Below are 22,011 nucleotides of genomic sequence, written 5' to 3'. Positions count from 1 at the left end.
TCGGGGGGTGGGGTGGGTTAGGGAAGTCAGCGGTAGCTTACGGTGGCAGCCTCCCGCTCCCAGCGGGATCGCTACCTCGGGAAAGTCACTGTCCCTCAGACTTTGCCACGACAGGACTGCCAGTCAACCGACCCTCTGAAGAGAGCGAAGTGGCGTCTGAAATGAAAAGGAGAAGCCCAGCGGAGACGACAACAAAGAACCAAAGCCCCAGGGTACCAGGAAAGGCCGATCCTGAGCTAAGGTGTGCCCCCTTAACTCACCAAACTAAACGTCCCTTCCCCGGTCTCCCGCCGCCCCGTCCCAACCGCAGCTTTAACCGCCAAGTTTCAAACCACTCTCGGAGGCGCCAGCCAATTGGAGCGCAGACAGTCTGTGCGTGGAGCACGCACGCGGCGCGCGCAGGAAGACGCGTTGGGGAGGAGGAGGGCCTGCGCGCCGCGCCCTGACCCCGCCCCTTTTCCTCAGCTGAGCATCCGCTTCCGGGTCCCAGGCTGAATTGATGGTGAGAGGAGTACGGGGCTCCTGGGGCCTGCCGGCGGGAGAGGTGGTACGACGATTTTTACAGCGCCGTGGGCGCAGGACTCAGGCACGATGCGGGACGGGTATCTGGAAGGTGTCTGGTGGTAAAGGAAGGGCCGATCTGGGGACCCCCACCATTACTGATCAAATTAGGGAATGTGGGGTGGTACCTTGCCCCGAGTCCCTGTGGATGGTTGGTCAGCACTCCCTTGAATTTCCAAAGTAGTCAGATCTTTTTAGACGCGTTCCTGATTTCCTCTTCTCTAGAATGAAGACGGTACATCTATTTTGCAGGATTGTTGTGAGAAAAGAGATCATTTCTATAGTGTACCTAACAGGTTGCTTGGAGTCCAGATGTTCAGCCAAGTTGATAGTTTTTTTCCTTCTCTCCCAAAATGTTTATCACCTCCCTAGAAGTGGGCCGGGCCTAGAGACTGACAGCCTTTGAATGGGTTGGGGTTGTTTTCTGAAACTCGCTGGGCTACTATCCCTTTTGAACCATTTTCGTCAGCCTTGATTCACCCTTCCATTTCAGGGCCTTGCTGGAGATGGACAGCCGGATTCCTTATGATGACTACCCGGTGGTTTTCCTGCCTGCCTATGAGAATCCCCCAGCATGGATTCCTCCTCATGAGGTGGGAACCATCTGTACAAGGGATTTTTTTCCCCATAGACAAGGGATGATATATGAAAGGTAGGATGGCAGGGTTAGAAAGCTCAATGGAGAGTGAATCTTAGCCAGAAGTTAGATTCTGAGCAACTGGGCCCATTGGGAACTTCTTATGGAATCCTCCTGCCAGAGTCCACTTACACCAGAGAATTCTGGAAATTCAGAGCCCTGATTTCCATTTTGTTGAGGTAAAGAAGTGGGGAGCTACTGGGTGGCTAGCATTTCCCCACTGCTATCCGTCTACCTATTTGGACAGTGTTATCTGTTCTACGTAAACTAAGTCCATGACTTCACCTTCTCCTGGCTTCAGGGTGATGCAGTTGTGTCCTAGATGAAGGTAGTAAGACTGGTAGTAATATTTCTGGGGTTGCTGTGTCTTGCAGAGGGTATACCACCCAGACTACAACAATGAGTTGACCCAGTTTCTGCCCCGTATCATCACACTGAAGAAGCCCCCTGGAGCTCAGGTGAGCTTATGGAACAGTTGCCTCTTATTCCAGGCGAGATTTGTCCGTACCAGGCCCTGAAGTTGGCCACGGTTGGGGGGACGGATTGGGAAGCAGGTAAGGAGGTAAAGAAACTTACTTTTATGGGCAGAAAAGCTGAGATGCCACTTCCACAACTTCTGACTTCTCTCTAAGGGACACAAGGCAAGCTATCATACAGTGATGCTACTGGATGTTCTTGTGTTTGTGGTCTGTATTGAGCCCCCACTCTGTGCTCTTGTCTTACAGTTGGGATTTAACATCCGAGGAGGAAAGGCCTCCCAGCTAGGCATCTTCATCTCCAAGGTGCGTGTGCCTGGTAGACAATACGGATAGCTACTTCCCTTTGTTAAGTTATCAGGTTGCAGAACCCTGATGTCCCAAGGCTTGGGGAGAGGGATGATTTAGTAGACTCATAGAAGGGGCATAGTGGGGATACCCTTGCCCACTTAAAACTTCCCACCTGGCAAGCCACCGTTTCCCTGCATTGTCTCACACACACACACAACCGATAGTACCTTACATTTGAATAGCACTTAATTCACTTACATTCTTTGAAATTATCCCACCTTGATCATGTATATTCTCTCCTTACCAACAGGTGATTCCGGACTCTGATGCACATCGAGCAGGACTTCAGGAAGGGGACCAAGTCCTAGCTGTGAATGATGTGGATTTCCAAGATATTGAGCACAGCAAGGTGAGCACAGCACCCTGGGCTGTGGTGAGGCAAGAAGCCATCCCAGGGAGGACACAGTGGATAAGATTAGCCTGATGTGTAACCTGATAAGAAAGAATTTCTCCTTGGTAAGAGGGAAGCAGCTATTAGTGACCCAGAAGGTTGGAATGGCAAACTACATTCCTTCTGTTAGGATTCTGTCCTGGGTTGTATCTCTTCATTTGTACAAGCTGCTGTGTTCCTTCCAGGCTGTTGAGATCCTGAAGACAGCTCGAGAAATCAGCATGCGTGTCCGCTTCTTTCCCTATAGTAAGTGCCGCTCTCTTTTTTGCTTACCTGGCAGGGCCTTCGGTAGGAACTCTTTAAATACCAATTACTAGAGGCCCCACAAGTTGGAGATGGGGAGTTGGGAGCTCAGGTTGGAAAATAACCTGCTCTTTTCCTCCTTCTTTCCCCCAGATTATCACCGCCAGAAAGAGAGGACTGTGCACTAGAGAGTTGCAACCCACAGCCCTCCACATGGAATCTTCTAGGACGAGCTAGCTAGGCCTCAGGGAAGCCACTTGGGAAACTCTACTCTCAGCCCCACCCTGGCAGAGTGGAGTAGGGAGGATGGAGAGACAGCGAGGCCCTGTCCTGAGCCAGCTGGCCAACTGCATTATCCCACCTGTACTGCATTTTGAGTTCCCTAGTTTTCTAGGTGGGCTTCATTCCCTGGAAGGAGAAGGATGATGATGTCTAGGTGTCGCTTAGCCTGTGGAGAAGCCTGCTAGAGAAGGCAACTGACATTTATTGAATACCATGTGCGAGGCAATTCCACATATGTCATGTCATTTTCATTAACGTCTACAAATCTTGGGGGCCTCCCACCTAATCTGCCTGGCCATCTCATCCCATCCTTATGCTACCAGTCATACACTTTGGAGACTCCAGTGGAACCCCATTTTCCCCCACTCCCTCCTTCTATCTTCTCTCTCCAAAAAAGTAAAACACAATGCTGAGGAAATGTTGCTTGATACTGATTTGGATGATACTGATTGGGTGTTAAATGCCTTCGAGATAAAAATAGAAGCTCTTCCAAAGAGAAGAGCCACTAGAAGCAGCAGAGCAACACTATATGTACTTCACAATTATCTCTCTCAGAACATTAGGGAGACCCAGGAAGCTTATCTACAGTATAACTGAGGAATGGTATAGGGTGAGGGGGTACTGGAGGAAACAGTGCCCCTTCCCCCATGAGCTGTGGCCATTTCTCTGCAGGGGGCAGTATTAATATAGTTCTGTCTTCTCTTTTCCCAGATTCTTTCGTTGGGAACATAAACTAAGGGAGAGGCTTGGATGCATTTCTTTTCAGGGACAGCAGTAAGAAATTGCTTCCCAATTTTCACCTGGTTCGTTGATTTCCCCCTTGTCTTCACCCCAGCCCCCAAATAACCTTCTGCTATGTTCTTAGCAATCCATTGTTAGAGATTCCAGGCCACGCCTTCTGCCATTTCCATTGGCATGTTCACAATACCCGTTCAGAATAGAAAGTTGTCTAATGAGGTATGGGGCGAAGTTGTACCCCATAATGAAAGTCCCGAATTTGCCTTGAAAGAATCCTGGGAAGCTTCAATATGTATTTTGAGGCCCTTGCCCCCATTGAGTGATTCTCTTGATCTGAGGTGGAGCCTGGATGTCTGAATTTTTATTTTTCTTTTTTTATTATTTTGTACTTAAAGGTCTTTTTATTCAAAGTCACAATACAATTATGTACGTCAACTATACCTCGATTTAAAAAATCACAATACAATTAGGATGCTGCCCCTCTGCACTTTCAGTGCCACTTCTACTCATGTTGCCACAGTTAACCCACTTTGCCACTCTACTCTCTTCTCTCCAAATTTTGCACAAACCAACCAATTTACTAACTCTGCGGAGCACTAATCACCCAGGGTTTCCACGCTTCTTTTTTGTTTTTAATGGATTTTAAAATAAGGGGAATAAGTCTTCAAATATGGGAAACAGTTCTAAATAGTAGTAACATATCTCTTTGAGGAAGTTCTGGTTCTTCCTATAAATCCCACCCCAGCTCTACTATGGTACCTCTTCTAGAGGCTCGCTGCTATTGTCAGGTGGCAACATCCTAGTGAGCAGAGCTGGAGGTACAATCAATCTAGCTGTCTCTGTGTTTCCTGGGAAATCCCCCCATATAGACTATATGCTCCTGTTTGCTCTGCTGCCCCCCAGTGGCCATCTGAGTAAGAAACTAGAGGCTGAGATACTTACACAAAGGCATATTGGCTGAGTCTACTGAATGTTGAGGTCCAAGACTCCCAACTGTCTGTGGTTAAAAGGTTCTAAAACAACTCATCGAAGAAGTGTGGTAAACAGGGTAAAAAGCCAGGTGCCATGGGCCTAAGAGGCAAAAATCCTGCCCTAAATTGGTTCTTTGAGGTATTTAGAATGCTTCTGTGTTGGGGCACCAGCATGATGCAACTGCATTGTGGAGGTGTAGGCAGAGCATGGAGAAGGTGCAAACAATAAGAGGCTGAGGTGAAAGGACCAGTCATTTATTGAGGGTGAGATAAGAAAACAGTGGAGAAGGAACTGTATCGATCTTTGAGGTATCCCAGCTGCTGTAGAACTGCATCCCCTATAGATGTGTTTTAGCAGTCAGAGACGGCCAGGTGGGATTCCTGGACTCTGCCAGAACTTTCCACCCTGTAACTGTGAGAAGTGGTCAAGAGAAAGTGATAGCATTTTCAGGGGTTCCGTTTTACTCCTAAGCCTAGGAACTGAACAAGAGCTTAGTAAGTGGCCAAGTATTTAAACCATAAACATGAGGTTGGGGGAGAAGGACTGGTACTGGGAAGCCCAAATGCAGTAAGTTGATCATATTAGGCAGAGAGATAACCTAAGCTATCAACAGGAACAATGGTTTTTGATGCCTGACTCATTGGAGGGTTCCAGTTGGATTTCAGCACTGAAGTGTGTGGTAAGGAAGGAAGGTGATAAAGTGGCTAGGGTCAAATCTCAACTCCCAGGGGCATCTTCTAGGACATACAGAAAAGGAATTTTTATCTTATGATCCCTTTCGCCTAAAGGCAAACCAGGGAGCTGCTTTGGGCTGAAGTTAGTCCCATTTTCCCTTCAGTATCAGTCAGGCAGAAAAATTGGCCTGGCCATCAACTCAGCAAAGGAAGTTTGCCTTCTCTGCTTGTACCCTCCCTACCCCAGCAAAGCTGGGAGAAAGGATACTCTCGTCTTCCTTCAGTGGAGAGGAATTACCTCTGGAATGTGTGTGTGTGTGTGTGTGTGTGTGTGTGTGTGTGTGTGTATGTGCAAAAGAAAGAGAAGGTCAGGTTTAGAGAGATGATTCCAGGCCTTTGCACTGCATGATGGGGAGATGAACCTTACCCCCACCCCCACGACAGGACAAGCCAAGGTTATCCAAAAGAATAAGCAGTGGTGAATTTGGCACTGGTCTCAATAAACATCACATTGAGGTCTCTGGATTTTTCTTCTGCCTCCTCGGTAGAGACTTGTCTGGACAAATGAGAAGTGATACAAGGGACCAGATAGTGGTAAGACCCCCTTCTGACCCAGAGTTAGTGGATAGGGATAGATCCTTCTGAGGCGTAAAGATGCATCCCTAGGACCAGGAACCCTCGAAGCCCTGAACCCATGACCTTTCTGATCCCTGACACAGGTAACTCCTCCCAAGTAAATAGAGCACAGTAGACCCTCCCCATTGGGATTGAGCTCTAGGTATGCCAGAAGCAGTTGCAGTTCTACCTTTCCTTTTGTTGTTCAGATCAATCTTGTTACCCACCAACATGATGATGATATACTCTGCCCGTACATCTTCTACCCACTTATCTGTTTCCTTGAAAAAGTTGATGTCTACCGGACAATATGTTGCAGAGAGCTGAAACATTTAGTAGAGATTTGGAGAAAATAACATACCTGTCTTTCTCTCTCCTAGTCTTTTTTTTTTCTTATGCTCCAATGCTTGTATTTTTTAATCCTCTCTGCTAGTCTTACCAACCTCTCTATTGCCTCCCTCAATCCCCTTTTCAAGTAAAACATGGCATAACTTCCACTTGTGATGTCATAGACAACCACAGCAATAGTTGAATCATGAATGTTGCTAGAATTAGGCTGCAAAAGTTCTCCTGGCCAGCTGCATTCCATAGCTGCAGCTGAACCTGGATAAAACAAATGTTTAGAAAGAAGGTGGAGAAAGAAAAGAAACTAGCTTTTTAAAGGCTAGAACTTAATAAAGGCATAAAAAGAGTCAAGGAAATTGGGTTCCTGAAAAGTGGCTGCTATGGCCACAAACCAAGTGCCTACCATCCTAGGACAGGTCCGATCTCAATACACTATGTTGATTAAGGAAGACCCTACAGAGCAGCAGATTTAAGGATTCAAGGCTACTTGGACTTTGTTACAGCTGGAGATTAGATGAGGGCAGACAGAATAAGAAACACCACAGGATTTGGTAGTTTGGGGAGGTTTCACATTTTATTTCTCCTTTATCCACAGGTAATGTGGGGTGGTGCTACCCTACTGTGATGAATAGGCCTAAGTGATTGAGGTACCGGATTCGTGGCATGAGAGTGAACACTCACTATTCAGTCCTCCAAGTACATGATCTTAGTCAATTCCACAGGTCTCCTGCAAACCCCTCCTCTACCCCCAATACCAGGCAGTGTTAGACCCAGAAGTGGAGAATAGCTCTTGAAAAGTGTCCTGGCTCAGCTTTTCAATGCTTACAATAGATAACTTTGAGGAGAAGAATCCCTGGGTAAGTTGACCAAAGAAGGGGCAAAAATGTACTGTGTGATGCCTTGACGGTGGGCTGACCCAGCAGGCGCCTTCGAAGCTGTTGTACGTAAAGTGGGTGATGATAAGTAGGTCAAGTGTCACCCTAGGCGAGGAGGAAGTTGATTCCCCAGAGAACCTCCAGTTCCATTCCATACCATCACACCTTCCTGTTCCCAAAGCCCAACCCAGACCCCCGCTGCTCTGACCCCCAAGGATTGCAGTGTTTGGATTTGCGCAGAGACTGGTGCTTGGGTGCCTCGGCTGTGGGCCTTGTGGTGTGCTGTATGCTTGGCAGGTGGGTGGCATTTGCTTCCTGGGGCCACATGGCACTCTCTGTCCAACCATCAGCGTCGCCTTCAGGGCTGGTCTCAGGGCTGTGTCCCCTCAGGCGCTGCCCGCAGCTCCGAGGTGGGAGTGGGATAGTTGGGTGTGGGGGCAGAGGTGACCAGGGCCCAGAAGGAAAGTTGAAGGACTCAGGGGTAGGTGGCCTTGCCAGAGGGAAGTCAGGGTTGTTTAGAGGAAAAGCACGTGCTGCAGGAGATCTAATCACTGATGTGGGGTGGCGGGTGGGGAGGTGGCTTATTCTAGGTAGTTCCCTTACTCTCCTGCGGGAGGAGGAGATACCAAAGTGATCAGCGGGCACATCTGGACAAGCTGATTTATGAGAGTGTTACAGTGGGGCTTCCACACAGAGGCACCCGAGCCAGGCGCTCAGGTGCCCTCATCCCCCTCGGCCGCCAAAGCCTCCTGGCTCTCCTCCCTGCCGGGCTGCTGCTGAGCGAACTCCTCGATGACTATGTCCTCAGAGCTTGCAGAAGCAGCAGAGGGAAATGGAGGGTTAGGAACAGCTGTCTGAGCGTCTTCCACATCCACTCCCGTTTCCTGATCCCAGAGAAGTGATCCCTTCCCTGCTTCCCAACTCCGATCCTCACCGCCTCTCAGCTGCCCCCGCCCCACTTGGATCACACTGGCTTGTTTCCTTTGTGTCCTCCCCAGTCTGCCAACACAAAAGCCCCCATGAGGGCCAGAGGGAAAGTAAGAATGGAGGGTGGGAAGGAGGGAAGGGATGGGAGAATGAAAGACGGGAGAAGTTAGGGTGAGGAGGCGCCGGGGGAAGGAAAAAGAAAACTGGAAGGGATGAGGGGGAAGGACGATTGGGAGAAGAGCAGGAGGTGAAGGGCGGGGGACGCAAAAAGGGAAAGAGGGGGGTGTATGAAAAGCACTGAACTATGACACGAAGCTAAACCATATGTTTCCACTGCACACCTATTGAAAGCAACACTCCAGGGAAGCTATTTTCCATTTCCATCGTCATAAAATGGAGAGTGGCAGTGGGGAAAGGGGGGCGAGGTTTCCAGGCCTCACATTTTCTTACCTAGCAGCCTCTGTAGCAAGCATGGAGAGGGAAGGAAATATGGATTGAAGCTGATAAGTTCCCTGAAGAAATGTCCTGTTACTCATTGCTCTGCCTTTTTAACCCTCTCCCTCCCATATACACAATACACACACACACACACACACACACACACACACACACAACTTCCCCTGAAAACCTAGACACCCAACCTACCTATTGCTATTCAATCTCTACCCAAACTGCCAGTCCTCGATTCATGAGATCAGAACTGCTTGGTCCCCAACCCTTGGGACCACCGTTCCTGTGAGTCCCACCTGGTCACTCACCGTTCGATGGCTTTGGATGCATCAGGATCAAGGGCAGCTCCACGCCAACATCACTGCAAGGATCCCAAGGTAGAGTCACAGATTTCCCTCCAAGGCCACTCCCTGAACCTCTCCCTCAATTTTTCAGTCCTGGGATGCCCTTAGATTCTCCTGTGTCATTCTTTTGGTCTCCTGATCGCATCCTCCCCTTCTTGCCCCAGTTCCCCCTCCCCACAGTGTCTTACCTGGCTGTCAGGTCACCTAGGATGCTGAGGGTAGAATGACACCCTAAAATTAGCAGCTGGAAATGGTTAGTAGCAACCTAATTTTGCAGGGGAATGAAGGATTGTAAGGCCAACTCAACCACAGAATGGGTTTCTGGAAGGGAAGGTGGCTTGTTCGTGGAGCTCACAGGTTTGGGAAACTGGTCCAGGAGAAGGGGTGGGGAATAGCTTGAGTGGGTCAGTCCAACTGGGAGGAAAACAGAAGTGGCTCCCCAGCCCCTGCCCAGACAGACCCTGCACTCTTACTCACCCTCCACAGGACACCATCAGGTTGACTCTGACTTTGTAGGACACCAGGATCCCCAGCAGTTCCTTGTCCATTCCTGGTCGAAGACTGGAGGTGGTAGTATTCATCGTTGTGTGTTTGGAGGGGAGGGGCTGGGGGTTAATTCATTCAGTGCACCCTTTGTCATCTGACAGGGCTCCCAGGCTCTGATCTCCTACTCATTGGGACCACACTTCTGTTCCTCAGATCCAGTTTTACCAGGTCACCCTCTGCTCAGGAGCCTACCTCTCTGAATATGACTACTACACTGCTTGGCTTTCATGACCCTTAACAATCTAACCTTCCTGCCCTAACTCCCTAACACCTGGGATACAACCTAAGTGGACCCATGCTCTCTCCATCATCAGAACGTGCCATGCAGATTCCTACCTTCTAGCCTTTGCACAGGCTATGTTCCCAACCCGGAACACTCTTTTCTTCCTCTGTTGCTATCCAGATCCAACACCTTCTTCAAGCTCTAGCTCCTTCTGTCTCCTCTAGGAAGCCCTCTCCAGCTGTGCTGGCTTCTATTAACTTCTATTGGATTTGTAGTCTGAACCACACATACTAACATTTAACTGTTAGATTGCATTTAAATTCCTCTTTGTTCTCCGTTTAGGCTGTAAATTGGCTGAAGGCAGAGACTGTCTTAAACGTCTTTGTATCCTCCCACATTGCTTAGCATAGGAATAAGCATGTAACAGGTGTTCAATGAAAACCCACTGATTGAAAAATAAGGCACAGAAAACTATACGATCTTGGGAAAGTCTCTTCATTGCCCTGGGATGCTGATCCTCTATCTGTAAAATGATGCTGTTTGTATGATTTCTCAGGCTCCTTCAAGCAATAATAGTCCATAGCTACATGATTGATAAGGCATAGGGAAAGGCAGTGGGAATTAATGCTTGTTAGATGGTGGCAGATGGCTTTTGGTGGGAGACACATCTTACACTAGGGCCTCCAAGTGTTAGGCATAGGACCAAATGAATGATTTGGTAGAATTATATCAATTCCTATCATATTTTTCTTCTTTTTGTCCTCTTTTCTCTCCATTTCTCATCTGTCTTGCATTGAACTTCTATCTTCACTAGAGAGTAGCTGCTGTAGAGATCGCAGTGTTAGAGCCAGATGACATATGATAGAATCTTTTCCATCTCTGCCACTTATTAGCTACGCAAGCTTGGACAAGTTCCTTCATCTCTCTGAGCCTCAGGGTCGTTAAGTGTAAAGTAGAATAAGAATACATATCCAGCCTACTTTAATGGGATTCTTATGAAGATAACAGTACCATACGTAAGACCTTTATGAGCTGTAAAATATTATACAACATAAGGAATTTTTCCTTTCCACTTTTTCCTTTCTTGTTGCCTATGACCTAAGCCTGCCATTGGTCCCATGGGTATTATTTAGCTTACTGTCAGCCCTCTTGCCTGGAGGCAGCTCTGAACACTGACCTAGGGATATTTTTAAAACCAGGTAGGCTTCATTGAAGGTGAAACCTCATAACTGTACATATAGCACACAGAATGGGTTGGGGGTAGAAAATGAAGGTTGGGAGTTACATTTGAGCTTACATCGTGCTAGAGGCCAGATTGGTATCCCCATGCTTGAATTTGCCATCCAGTGCCAGGCCCTGTTTCCGGCAGTTGGCAGCCAGGAGTGGGGTTACTGCAAAGCTCTTGGAGAAGGTGGAGTTAGCAGCTATAGTCTCCCTTTCAAAGGAAAAGAAGAGATGAACTTAAGCTAGGCTTGCCAACTAAGTGATTCTCATTCCCAAGAGTTTTTTGCGGGCTTCCCTGGTGGCGCAGTGGTTGGGAGTCCGCCTGCCGATGCGGGGGACACGGGTTCGTATCCCGATCCGGGAAGATCCCACATGCCGCGGAGCGGCTGGGCCCGTGAGCCATGGCCACTGAGCCTGCGCGTCTGGAGCCTGTGCTCCGCAACGGGAGAGGCCACAACAGTGAGAGGCCCATATACCGCAAAAAAAAAAAAAAAAAAAAGAGTTTTTTGCACGATTCCATGAAACTACTGGAGTATCCAAGAGAGCTGGCATGTCTGACTGTGGAGAGTGGGAACAATTCACTCTGGTGGGAAATACTTATGCCTCTGCCCTCTCTCAGGACTTGATGATCCTCTTGTGGTATCCCCCCTCCAGCTCTCTTGAGAATCCCTCCCTCTTTCCACATCAACCCTCACCTTGATGTTCCTCAGTCCTGGGCTCTTCTCCACTTCCTTCTTTCCCCAACCCCCTCCTCTGCCTCCAGACCCCGGCCCTCGTCCCACCACCCTATCCCTTGGCTCTCTGACCCAGGCCCCAGTGCCAGCTCACATGAACTCCTGAATGAACACAGTCTTGGTGTACTTGTCTAGTGAATACAGGACGACATCTGTGATCTGGTCAACTGAAGAGCCGGGAAAAACACATGACTACAATTAGTCAGTCATCCTCGAGACCCCAACTTGCTGCCCTTGTACACGGGCACATTACTCATGATATACTAAGATGTGCATATGGACAAACAGAGATACATGTTCTGATAAGCCTGCAATGGAGGGAAAGCCTAGATGAATGCAGACTGGGTAAGTGGGGCAGAGTTCTGGAAAAAGACCTCTGGATTTGGGACCAGGTGCAGGGGGATAGGAAAAGAAGCTCACCTGAAATCTTAATCTTTTTGATGACCTTGTTGGTGCAGTTGTTGATGGAAACGTTGACAGTGATGGATTTGCCGTGGTAGTGAACCTGAAGCAGGAGGAGAGGCCCACTATAAGACTGGAGGGAGAACAGCCAGATCAAGACCTAGAATTTGTTTCCTCAGTGCTTTTGTCACCCTGGCTTCCACCCTTGCCTTCCCAAGTAGGAGATCAATGAAGAAAGGGTGTCAGAGGGGTTGCAAGGTAGGGGGCATTAAATGGGGGTCACAAACCTCCCTGTCCATCCAGGCCTGGAGTTGTAGGGGCTGAGCTGACAGAAGGAAGCGGCGAACAGTCTGGGCCCAGGGGCCAGGGCCTGGCTCCAGGGGTGCAAACTGGATTTTCCGAATCACCAGCCGCACAGAGTCTCTAAGTAGAGGCCAAGGGGACAGCCAGAATGTCTCCTTAGGACCCACAGACCTTTCTCATGCTAACCCCATAGCCCAGTCCTTGCTTGGGGAGGGGAGGTGGTGGGAGGCCTCTGTCAGAGAACTCCTCTGGACCCTCAAGGTAGGTATCTAGACCACAGGTCAGCAAACTATGGCTCAGTGGCCAAATCTGGCCTGCTGCCTGTTTCTGTATGGCCTGCAAACTAAGAATGGTTATTACATTTTTTAATGGTTGAAAAGAAATCCACAATAATATTTCATGACATGTAGAAATTATGTAAAATTCAAATTTCAGTGTCCATAAATAAAGCCACGCTCGTTCATTTACGTACTGCCTATGGCTGTTCTCATGCTACAGTGGCACAGCTGAGTAGTTACAACAGAAACTACATTGCTCACAAAGCCTGAATATTTCTTTTTTGGCCTTTTACAGGAAAGTTTGCTGACCCTTGCCCTAGAGCAAAGAAGAGAAGTCAGAGGGAAATCAGAACTGGGCATCTGAGTTGGTGGTGACAGTGCTACAGAGGTTAGAAGTAGGGCTGTTTCTGTCCTGAGAGCAAGATCTGTTTTCTGGCACAGGCCGGAGGCAGGGATTTTGGAGAGGACCAAAGAAATACCTCTTGGAGACTTTCTCCTCCAGGTTTTCAGCACAGAAACTCTTCACTTCAAAGTCAACACCACAGGCCTGCAAAGGGGCAGGAGCAAGAAGAACTCATTTCTGACACTACCCCTCCCTTCCTCATGGGTTTATAAGGAAACATCTGATCCCGTCCCTTAGCTGTCCCTTTCTCTAGTCTTGTCCATTTATCCCCCTGTCCTCTTTTTCAGAACCCAGACCTCACCTTCCCTGTATCATCAGGACCTGGCTGCAGTGTCACCGAACAGGGCAGGTTGACAACCATCTAAAAGATCAGAAGGAGGTCAGCAAACAGAAGAAACAGGGACCCCTTTCCTCTGTTCTCCTTCTCTAGCTTCCTTTCTTAATCTTCCCTGGAAGCCTTACCCGGGACTTGGGGTCAGTACCTGCAGGGTAAAAGGGTAGGCATTGTCCCCCAGCTTGTGCAGCAGTCGCTCCTGCAGGACTGTGAGGGGCCCCTGGGGGCTGCTGTGCTCAGCTGGGACCACTTGCTGGACCTGTACATACAGATCTTTGCGGAACGTCAGACCAATCACATCCAAGTCATCATGGCCATAGCGAAAGGCACACGTCAACATGACAAACACTGCAGGCAAAGGAGGAAGAGAGTGACCTGTCAGACCTGAGGGGGAAAGGAGATCTTGAATAGCTCAGAGGAAGACATGGAGAGACAATGTAATATGATCAAAACAGTATGGCCATAAAGAAAAGGATCAATACATTTGACTGTAGTAAAATTTAAAACTTCTTTACATTAAGTGTCTTTATAAGTAATGAAACAAGCAAAAGCCTGAGAGGAAATACTTGCAACACATATAACAAACAAAAGTTTAGTGTTCATAATACATAAAGAACTCCCACAAATCAGTAATAAAAATAAAAACAGCCCAATATAAAAGTGTGCAAAGTTTATGAATAGACTCTGCACAGAAGAGCAAAACAGAATGGCCAATAAGGTATGAAAACATGTCCAGTCTAATGATAATCAGATAAGTGCAAATTAAAACCACAGTGAGAGGACTTCCCTGGTGGTCCCGTGGTTAAGGCTCTGCGCTCCCAATGCAGGGGGCCTGGGTTCGATTCCTGGTCAGGGAACTAGATCCCACATGCCACAACTAAGAGTTCATGTGGGGCTTCCCTGGTGGCGCAGTGGTTGAGAGTCCGCCTGCCGATGCAGGGGACACAGGTTCGTGCCCCGGTCCGGGAAGATCCCACACGCCGCAGAGCGGCTGGGCCCGTGAGCCATGGCCGCTGAGCCTGCATGTCCGGAGCCTGTGCTCCACAACGGGAGAGGTCACAACAGTGAGAGGCCCGCGTACCGGAAAAAAAAAAACAAACAAAAAAACAGAGTTCACATGCCGCAACTAAAAGATCCTGCATGCTGTAACTTAAAAAAAAATCCCGCATGCCACAACGAAGATCCTGCATGCCGCAACTAAGACCCAGCACAGCCAAAAAAAAAATAAATAATTTTTTAAAACCCACAATGTGATAACACTTCACAGCCATCATATTGTCAAAAACTTTAAAGTCTGACAGCACTATGTGTTGAGCAGTGCTCCAGATGTGGAGCAATGGGGTTCATTACACACTGTGGTGGGAATATACATTAGTACAACCACTATTTTTTTCTGTCAGAGTCCCTAGGTTTATTTATTTATTTTTTTACAGAGGGCAATTCAATTAATGAGGAAACCAGTAAGATGTTAAGACTGATACAAGAGAAAATTCAAGGACCTAGAGATTTGTAGTTGGTCAAGGGAATGCAGAAAAAAATTTGCTAACAAATCAGTACAACCACTTTGGAAAACTGTTGGGCACTATCCAGTAAAGCTGAATCTTCTCATATCTTATGATCTAAGACGAATTTAGAGGAAGTCTTGCTCATGTCTATAAGGAGATACCTATGAGAATGTTCATTGCGTCAACGTTTGTCATAGCATAAGATTGGAAGTGATTTAAATACCTATCAATGGGTAAACAGTTGTGGTATATTCATATCATGGAATACTAAACTGAGGTTAAAATAAATGAACTAAACTCCATGTATTAACATGGTTAAGTCTCAAAAACTATTGAGTAAAAAATGCTAGCTGCACGATGATATGCACAATCTGATACCATGTACGTAAAGTTGAAAAGCATGTAGAACAGTACCAAAGTCGCTCACTGATATATAAATATAGAGTAGAAGTATAGGAACATCATGGGAGTAATAAGCATCAAATTCAGGATAGTAATTATCTGCGGTGGAGGCAGGAAGAAAAGGAGGGAGGGAGGAAGGAGTATGGGATTAGGGAAGGATACACAGGAGACTTCAGTTTGATTCTGTAATTCTTTTTAAAGCTAGGTGGTGAGTACAGGGTATTCATTACATAATTCTCTAGGGTCAGAATACTTGGGCTTGAATATGACTTGCATAAGTCCCTCGAGTTGTCTGAGCCTCAGTTATTTCACCTGTCAATAATAGGACTGCACTGAGAGCTCTACATATGTTATTTGGACCTCACAATAATCCTCTGAAGTATTATTATCTCCACTTTACAGGTAGAGAAAATGAGCTCAGAGCAGCTAAGTGACAGCCCAGGATTTCAACTCAGGCCTGACTCCAAAGCCCAGTCTCGTACGTGCCCAACTTAACTCATAGGATGGTTGTAAGGAGTTGATGTATGAGAAATCCCTTTGGAAATTTAAATTAGATGTGGATGATGATGGTGATGATCATGGGAATATTAGAAAAGTGGAACAGTTATAAATGAACTTATACATTGCAGCTAGTACCTCAGATTAGGGGCAAATAGAAAGTCACTTGAGTGCACTAGTGGTGTGGGATGGGGTACAGAAAGATAGCTGTCCAAGGACAGTGACAGAGACTGAGGGAAGGAAAGATTTAGAACAGGGGTGGGGAATCTTACTTTTAATCAGGAGCCCTGAGCCAAAGAAAAGAAAACTACCAAGAGCCACACACTAGTAGAAAGCAAGTCATTTTTGTGTTTTTAAGAGATCAAAATATCAAACAGCCAGATTATCTGCTTTTAAAATTACGAGCAAGCAAAGAAAATGAATCTATATTCAAAAGATACAACAAAGACTGAAAGTAATGATAATGGTAGTGTTTATAATGACTGGGGCAATGGGCAACTTCATACCCTGCAGGAGGGAGAGTTAATTGGTACAACCATTTTAAAGGGCAATTTGGCAGTAGAAACCTTTAAAAATGTGTGACTGCCCTTTGGTCATTCATTCCTTTTCTAGGCATTTAGTCTAAAGAAATAATTGGACAAGTATGAAAAGAAATACATACAAGCATGTACTTTATGGGGTTGTTTATCATAGCAAAAAATGTCCAACGATTGAAGTTGGCTAAATATATTATGGTACACCCATACAATATACTACTAGGCAACTTAAAACTTCATAGATTTTTACATATTGCATAGGTAAAAAAGATTAGAAAATGTTATTTATAATATAGCATTTTTAATAAAAATATAGATATTTTTGCTCGGAAAATATGAAGTGAAATATTAGTGATTATCTCTGGGTGAGAGGATTACAGTCTTTTTCTCCTTCATCTGTACTTTCTAATATTTCTACAATGAAGACAAACTTAACAATTTTCAAAAGATACAACAAATTAAATTCACCTTGGTTCCCAATTATGCCAATAAAAGTGGGAAAGGGAGAGAGAAAGAAAAGGAAAAGGAAAGAGGGGGCAAAGGAAAAGAAAAAACAGAGAAGATGAGAAAAAGAGGAAAAGAGGTGGCTGGAAGGAAGCAATGGAAGGGAGGAAATGAAAGAGATGAGAAATAAGACAGAAAAAGATCAGGTGAGACCAGGCAGAAGGGTATCTAATAGCCCCTGAGGTAAAGGTGTTAATCAGATGAATTGTTCTGTCACATCCCGCTGCAGCATGTGGGGAGGGCATCACCCCACCCCCAAGACCTCATTGGCTCTCTGGCAGCTTAGAATCATCCTTTTTTTAGTGTGTTAGGAAATAGCTTGTTTTTATTTTTTTTTAATTCAACATCTATTTTAAAGTTATTAATTTATATTTGTGTTTATTATATAAACAATACATATTAATTGTGTGGCAATCAGAAAACACAAAGAGAATCAAAGCCCTGCCATCATACATCATATTCCAGAAATAACTGCTGTTAATTTCTGTTGCATTTGCTTCCCAGCTTTGTTTCTATAATTAAACATAAGGCCACCTTAGCTATTGACTTCTCTCTCATTGCCTTTTTTAAATGAAACATTTTATTTTGAGATCATCACATGCAGTTGTAGGAAATAATACAGAGAGATCCCACATCAATTTCTGTTAAACCGCACTTCATTCGCACAACCACATATATTGCCCTACAACCAGCCTTTTTCATTCAGGGTGTAGTGTAAGCATATTTCACATCAACAAATGCACCTCAAAAGGAAAAAAAAAAGCATATTTGAAAATATGATGCAAATAAGATTATCTTCATAAAAGTAACAAAACATATAGAGTAACTAAGGAATAAACTTAAATATATACAACTTAAATGAATAATAATATAAAACTACTAAGGGACATGAAGAAGATTAGAATTAAAGGAAAAAAACACATCTTATTCCTGGATTGACATGCATTTTTTCAACTAAAGATTTCTTTCTGTAGGTTATTCTGAAGACTTTGTAGGACTGTGAAAAAATGATTTAGGTTTTAGAACTACAGAGTAATTGAGAGTCTTAAATAAGTTGGTTAATTTACTGGCCATACCCCAAAGTTCCTCTGCTATTTAAAACTGGGTGGACTGCTTATCTGCACTGTTTAATCTGAGCGACTAAGTCTGGTTTATTCCACAGTATCTAAAGGTTACATCTGAACTAGTATTCATCAATTTATTCTGAGCCTTTTTCAAATCAAACCCAATTTTCAGTCTAATTGGATCACAGAGTAAGAATTAAAAGAAAAAAAAAGTGGCAAAACAATATTTCAGTGTAATCTGGGTATATAATACTGTGGCCAGAGCAGTGTCGCTTGCTGTTACTTGCTGTAGTTATTGTTTTGTTTGTTTCTTTGTTTGGGATTTTTTTAATGGAAAAAAATGGGTTTCCCTACACAAAGGAGATATGAAAAGACATATGCAATTAAAGGAAAAAGCAAATGCAAAGTGGCAGGCTGAAGGTCACATCCAGCCTATGGAAAAATAAAGTTTTTTGATTTATCCAGGGCTTTAAAAATCTTTTAATTAGTTGCCAAAACTTGAAAATCAGGAAATTTGCATTAAAATATGAATTTCTGGTGTACTGGATCTTTCCACGGGCAGCCTAAGCAGAGGCACCACCAACAGTAATGGAGAAAATCAGAAATTTTAGAAAAAGACTTAATTTCAGCACACATGTAAATTTTGTGTGATCTTGAAAAACAAAATTTCATTTATGTTTAGAAATATATCTATTTTGAATATCATTTGGGGAAGGGGCACTAGAATCTTTTCAGACCTTGGGCCTCTCAAGTTGTATTCTGAGCTTCATTTCCAGTTCCTCTTTAACAATTGGAAAATCTGGCCACACTGGGCTGAAATTCTCAGTGGTTAGCCTCCACCAGACAAGACATTCACAGTTCCCACTACTTTTATATTTTCTTATACCCCTCTGGTCCACTCGTCCACTCCACTCATTCAGGTTACTTGTCTGGCACGTGTGACATTTTAGGTTGGGGTCCCTGGCACATACACAGACCAACAAGGATTTTTACTTACTCTTTCGACCTTTTAAGTAATCAGGGTCAACCAGGACTACACCATCTGTGGAGAGGGGGAGAGATGGCCCTCTGGTCAGGAAAGGTCCTCAGACTATGAAACAGAAGTTGACCCCTGAATGGTTCCTCCCATTTTTCTCTTTAATTGGCCTCCTCTTCTGCATGGTCCTTTCTTGGCTTTCTTTTACTCCCTCACCCCCATTCCCTTCTCCCCAGGCTCTTTCCCTTTTTGGACTCACTGACCAATGGGTTCCACCATGTCCACATGGTCCACGAAGTCCCGTTTCCCCAGGTAGATGGAGAGCTGTTGTGGAACAACCTCCCATGTTATTCTCATAATCATCTTTGAAAAGATTCCCCTGAAGCCCCCAACCCAAACCCCTGAGACCTTGAAGGACGTACCCACCTATCCCTTTTGCCCTCTTATTTGCCCTGCTGGGCCAGGTTCTCTCACCTTGCCATTGGAGCAGGTCTTCTTAAACACCCTATGAGGAGAAAATCAGAGGATAGGGAGAGGGATTGGAAGAGAAGGGGAGGGGAGAAGAAGAGAAAGGGAAGTGGGGGAGAAAAGGAAATATTTCTAGGATTAGAAGAAGAGGCCCAGGGACTTCTCTGGAGATCCAGTGGTAAAGAATCCGCCTTACAATGCAGGGGACGCAGGTTCGATCCCTGGTGAGGGAACTAAGATCCCACATGCCTTGGGGCAACTAAGCCTGTGTGCCACAACTACTGAGCTCTCGGGCCTCAACAAGAGAGCCCGAGTGCCACAAGCTACAGAGCCCACGCACTCTGGACCCCGTGCACCACAACTACAGAGCCCATGTGCCCTGGAGCTTGCACTCCACAACTGGAGAAGAGAAAACCCACACACCACAACTAGAGAGAAGGCCGCGCCGCCGCAACCAAGATTCCGCGTGCCGCAACTAAGACCCAACGCAGCCAAAAATAAATAAATAATAAATAAATCTTACTGGTGGGATTGGGGAGGAGCTGGAAAAGAAAAAAAGAAGAGGCCCAGGGAGAGCGAAATGACACAAAGGTGGAGGCAGTTGGGATAGAGTCCAAGACACAAGTTGGAGAGAGGTTGCAAACCCCTTCACCCCAAAGGCAAGTACTTGGGTTTGGGTAAGTGACAAGTCACAGATTCAGAGAATTAGGAGTTCTTACTTACCTGGATATGTTGGCCATGGCGTTGATGTTGAGCCTTTTCTGGCAAGAGGGAAAGAAGGGGGAAGGCTCAATCATTTGGTCCCTATTCTCCTTACCTGGCTCTGGTATACCGTCCAGACACACCTAGTGGGATGAAACCTTTTCTTCTTAGATAGACACCTCACCACCATCCACGCTTCCTATTCTCCCTCGTGCCTAGCTTACTTATTCAGCCATAATCTCAACTATCCTGGACATTGGAAAAAACCTTCCCTAGTTTTTATGAATTGTTGACTAACAATACTGTCTTTTCTCCAGAAAGAGAGAGGCTTTTTGAAATAGCTGGGGCACTCTTGAGAGCCTTTTGAGAGGAGAAATTTGTCTGGAGAAAGGCCTCCATCCAGGAAAGTATGAGGAAAATTGGACTGGATGAGTCTGAACATCACCTGGCCCACGGTAGGCACCAAGACATGTTTGTTAGATACACGAATGAATGAATGAATGAATGAACAAAACCCAGACTCTGGCTTTGCTCCTGCAATGGATTCTGAGCCTGAGTTCACTTCACGGTGGCCTTAACACTCAGCTAAGAAAGGAGAAAGGTGTGGGAGAGAAAAGGTTGGTACCCTAATGCTCGTGGTTGTTGGTGGCAGAAACCTGTATGGGGGTTGAAAGCCTTCCTTGAACCTATTCATCGCTCTCATCACCCTCCCCAGGTTTTCCCACCCTTATCTCCATCCATGTCCCCAGGTGCTAAGCCTTGGAGTAGGGATACTTAGAGAGAGGAAGACGTCTCTCTAATGCTTTTCTTTGATGTGTACTAGATCTGGCTTGAGGGGTGAGCTTAGGGGAGATTCCAGAGCTCTCTCCCAGGGTCTCTCAGCCTGAGTGCCTGTCAGCTGTGTCAGGAAAGGTGCCCTTCAAGTGCTTCTTGATATATTGATGGGGGTGCTAAGGGCAGGGGATATGGGGCCTAGTATGGGCTGGAAATAGAGGACTTTGGACTCTTACCTGGGGAGGAAGATGAAGCTCACATCCGTCTCCAGCTCTGGTCACTATGCTCGCCTCCCCAACCTCTTATACCCAAGGTCCTCTGAGTTTTTAGATTGGTGGGGGTCAGGGGAGAAGAATAGGGTTCTGGGGGGGCATGAAATGCTGCTTTATAAATAGCTCAGGTGCCAAGAGTTTGGAAAGCAGATTAGTGGCTAAAAGATTAGCACCCCTTCCCCAGCCCCCCACTCCTTAGGACTTGGGACTCTTGAAGTGATGTTTAGAGACCCGATTATCCCAGCTTATGTGCACAGCAGGAGTCAATCTCCCGTACATGCGGGTCGGGTAGGGCAGGGGAGGCTGAGTGTGTTGAGCTGTGTGTACATGTCTGTGAGCCTTGAACTTCTTTTCTTGTTGGAGAGGAAGGTAACAAAGGATTCTTGGCCCAGGCGCAGGTTCTCTGGGCAGGATGTTGCCTGTGGATGGAAAAAGCAATTGACATCTATATCACCCCCACCTGAAGTAAACCTTTCCTGCCCCCCAGCCCTTGACTCTCTCCAATCCCTAAAACTAAGTCCATGCTATAGGCTCTAAGCAGCTTCCCTCGCCTCATATGACCACTCATGGAATTAGAGATATTTCTGTCCTGCAGCTGCCAGGACTCCCCACGATGGTAGCAACAAAAGTAATCTTCCTTTCTTGGATGTCCTTCCCATAGGGCCCAGGCCCAGGCTTCATGAACATGGGGGATGTAGAGACAGGATATCCAAGCTCTGGGGATACAGGACCCCCTACACCACCTCACCTCACCATAGTGCCGGCTGCGCTTTAGTATCTATCCATAGATGCAGCCCTCAACCCTCCACGACAGCGTGTCCATTCCTCAGAGGGTGACTATGTCCGTGGCTCAGGGGGCTGGGCCTTCCCTATCTCCCACCCGCCACTGTGGGCACTGGAGAGCTAGCTGTCCTATAATCTCTTTGCCCAAATAACCGAGTTAGCCTTTGCCATTCCTTGTTAGTATGCACCCCGGGGCCTT

The 22,011-nt window shown here is 46.2% G+C and overlaps 3 protein-coding genes across 5 annotated transcripts; 1 reads left to right on the top strand and 2 right to left on the bottom strand.

Moving 5' to 3' along the window:
* Nucleotides 1-458: 458 nt before the first annotated feature.
* Nucleotides 459-3,452, top strand: PDZD11 (PDZ domain containing 11). 3 transcript variants are annotated; one of them, XM_024756350.1, is made up of 7 exons: nucleotides 459-502; nucleotides 1,055-1,154; nucleotides 1,573-1,656; nucleotides 1,924-1,980; nucleotides 2,276-2,374; nucleotides 2,602-2,662; nucleotides 2,813-3,452. In XM_024756350.1, exons 2-7 carry the CDS (start codon nucleotides 1,068-1,070, stop codon nucleotides 2,845-2,847), a joined length of 423 nt encoding a protein of 140 aa, XP_024612118.1. In that variant the 5' UTR covers nucleotides 459-502; nucleotides 1,055-1,067; the 3' UTR covers nucleotides 2,848-3,452. The 3 variants fall into 3 exon arrangements, with proteins under 3 accessions (XP_024612118.1, XP_024612116.1, XP_024612117.1); XM_024756348.1 differs by having other exon boundaries at nucleotides 484-586; XM_024756349.1 differs by having other exon boundaries at nucleotides 496-547.
* Nucleotides 3,453-5,720: 2,268 nt separating this feature from the next.
* Nucleotides 5,721-6,987, bottom strand: RAB41 (RAB41, member RAS oncogene family). Its single transcript, XM_024756341.1, is given in 5 exon segments — nucleotides 5,721-5,876; nucleotides 6,131-6,238; nucleotides 6,439-6,489; nucleotides 6,492-6,543; nucleotides 6,967-6,987. Coding segments are annotated over 5 exon segments (327 nt in total). The 3' UTR covers nucleotides 5,721-5,781.
* An 815-nt stretch (nucleotides 6,988-7,802) lies between these two features.
* ARR3 (arrestin 3) lies at nucleotides 7,803-20,036 on the bottom strand. Its single transcript, XM_024756347.1, has 16 exons — nucleotides 20,005-20,036; nucleotides 19,288-19,318; nucleotides 19,077-19,137; nucleotides 18,835-18,879; nucleotides 13,477-13,676; nucleotides 13,296-13,355; nucleotides 13,071-13,138; nucleotides 12,298-12,433; nucleotides 12,029-12,113; nucleotides 11,703-11,775; nucleotides 10,948-11,085; nucleotides 9,359-9,442; nucleotides 9,070-9,093; nucleotides 8,846-8,898; nucleotides 8,538-8,547; nucleotides 7,803-7,970 (listed from the first exon to the last, which is right to left on the bottom strand). The coding sequence occupies exons 1-16, from the start codon at nucleotides 20,019-20,021 to the stop codon at nucleotides 7,874-7,876; spliced, it is 1,182 nt and encodes a 393-aa protein (XP_024612115.1). The 5' UTR covers nucleotides 20,022-20,036; the 3' UTR covers nucleotides 7,803-7,873.
* Nucleotides 20,037-22,011: the final 1,975 nt, after the last annotated feature.

Source organism: Neophocaena asiaeorientalis, unplaced genomic scaffold (genome assembly GCF_003031525.2).
Source record: "Neophocaena asiaeorientalis asiaeorientalis breed wild unplaced genomic scaffold, Neophocaena_asiaeorientalis_V1.1 scaffold801, whole genome shotgun sequence".
In the NCBI taxonomy this organism is placed as follows: Eukaryota; Metazoa; Chordata; class Mammalia; order Artiodactyla; family Phocoenidae; genus Neophocaena; species Neophocaena asiaeorientalis.
The sequence above is the reverse complement of the archived record's forward strand: the minus strand, read 5'-3'. Positions and strand labels throughout refer to the sequence as shown.

Excerpts from the sequence above, each read along its gene's own strand:
- PDZD11 (XM_024756350.1), top strand. The coding sequence starts at position 1,068 with ATGGACAGCCGGATTCCTTATGATGACTACCCGGTGGTTTTCCTGCCT. Across the intron at positions 1,657-1,923 it reads AGAAGCCCCCTGGAGCTCAG|TTGGGATTTAACATCCGAGG; the intron begins GTGAGCTTATGG and ends CTTGTCTTACAG. Across the intron at positions 2,663-2,812 it reads TGTCCGCTTCTTTCCCTATA|ATTATCACCGCCAGAAAGAG; the intron begins GTAAGTGCCGCT and ends TCTTTCCCCCAG.
- ARR3 (XM_024756347.1), bottom strand. Across the intron at positions 13,356-13,476 it reads CCTACCCTTTTACCCTGCAG|ATGGTTGTCAACCTGCCCTG; the intron begins GTACTGACCCCA and ends CTGATCTTTTAG. Across the intron at positions 12,114-12,297 it reads AGGCCTGGATGGACAGGGAG|GTTCACTACCACGGCAAATC; the intron begins GTTTGTGACCCC and ends CTCCTGCTTCAG.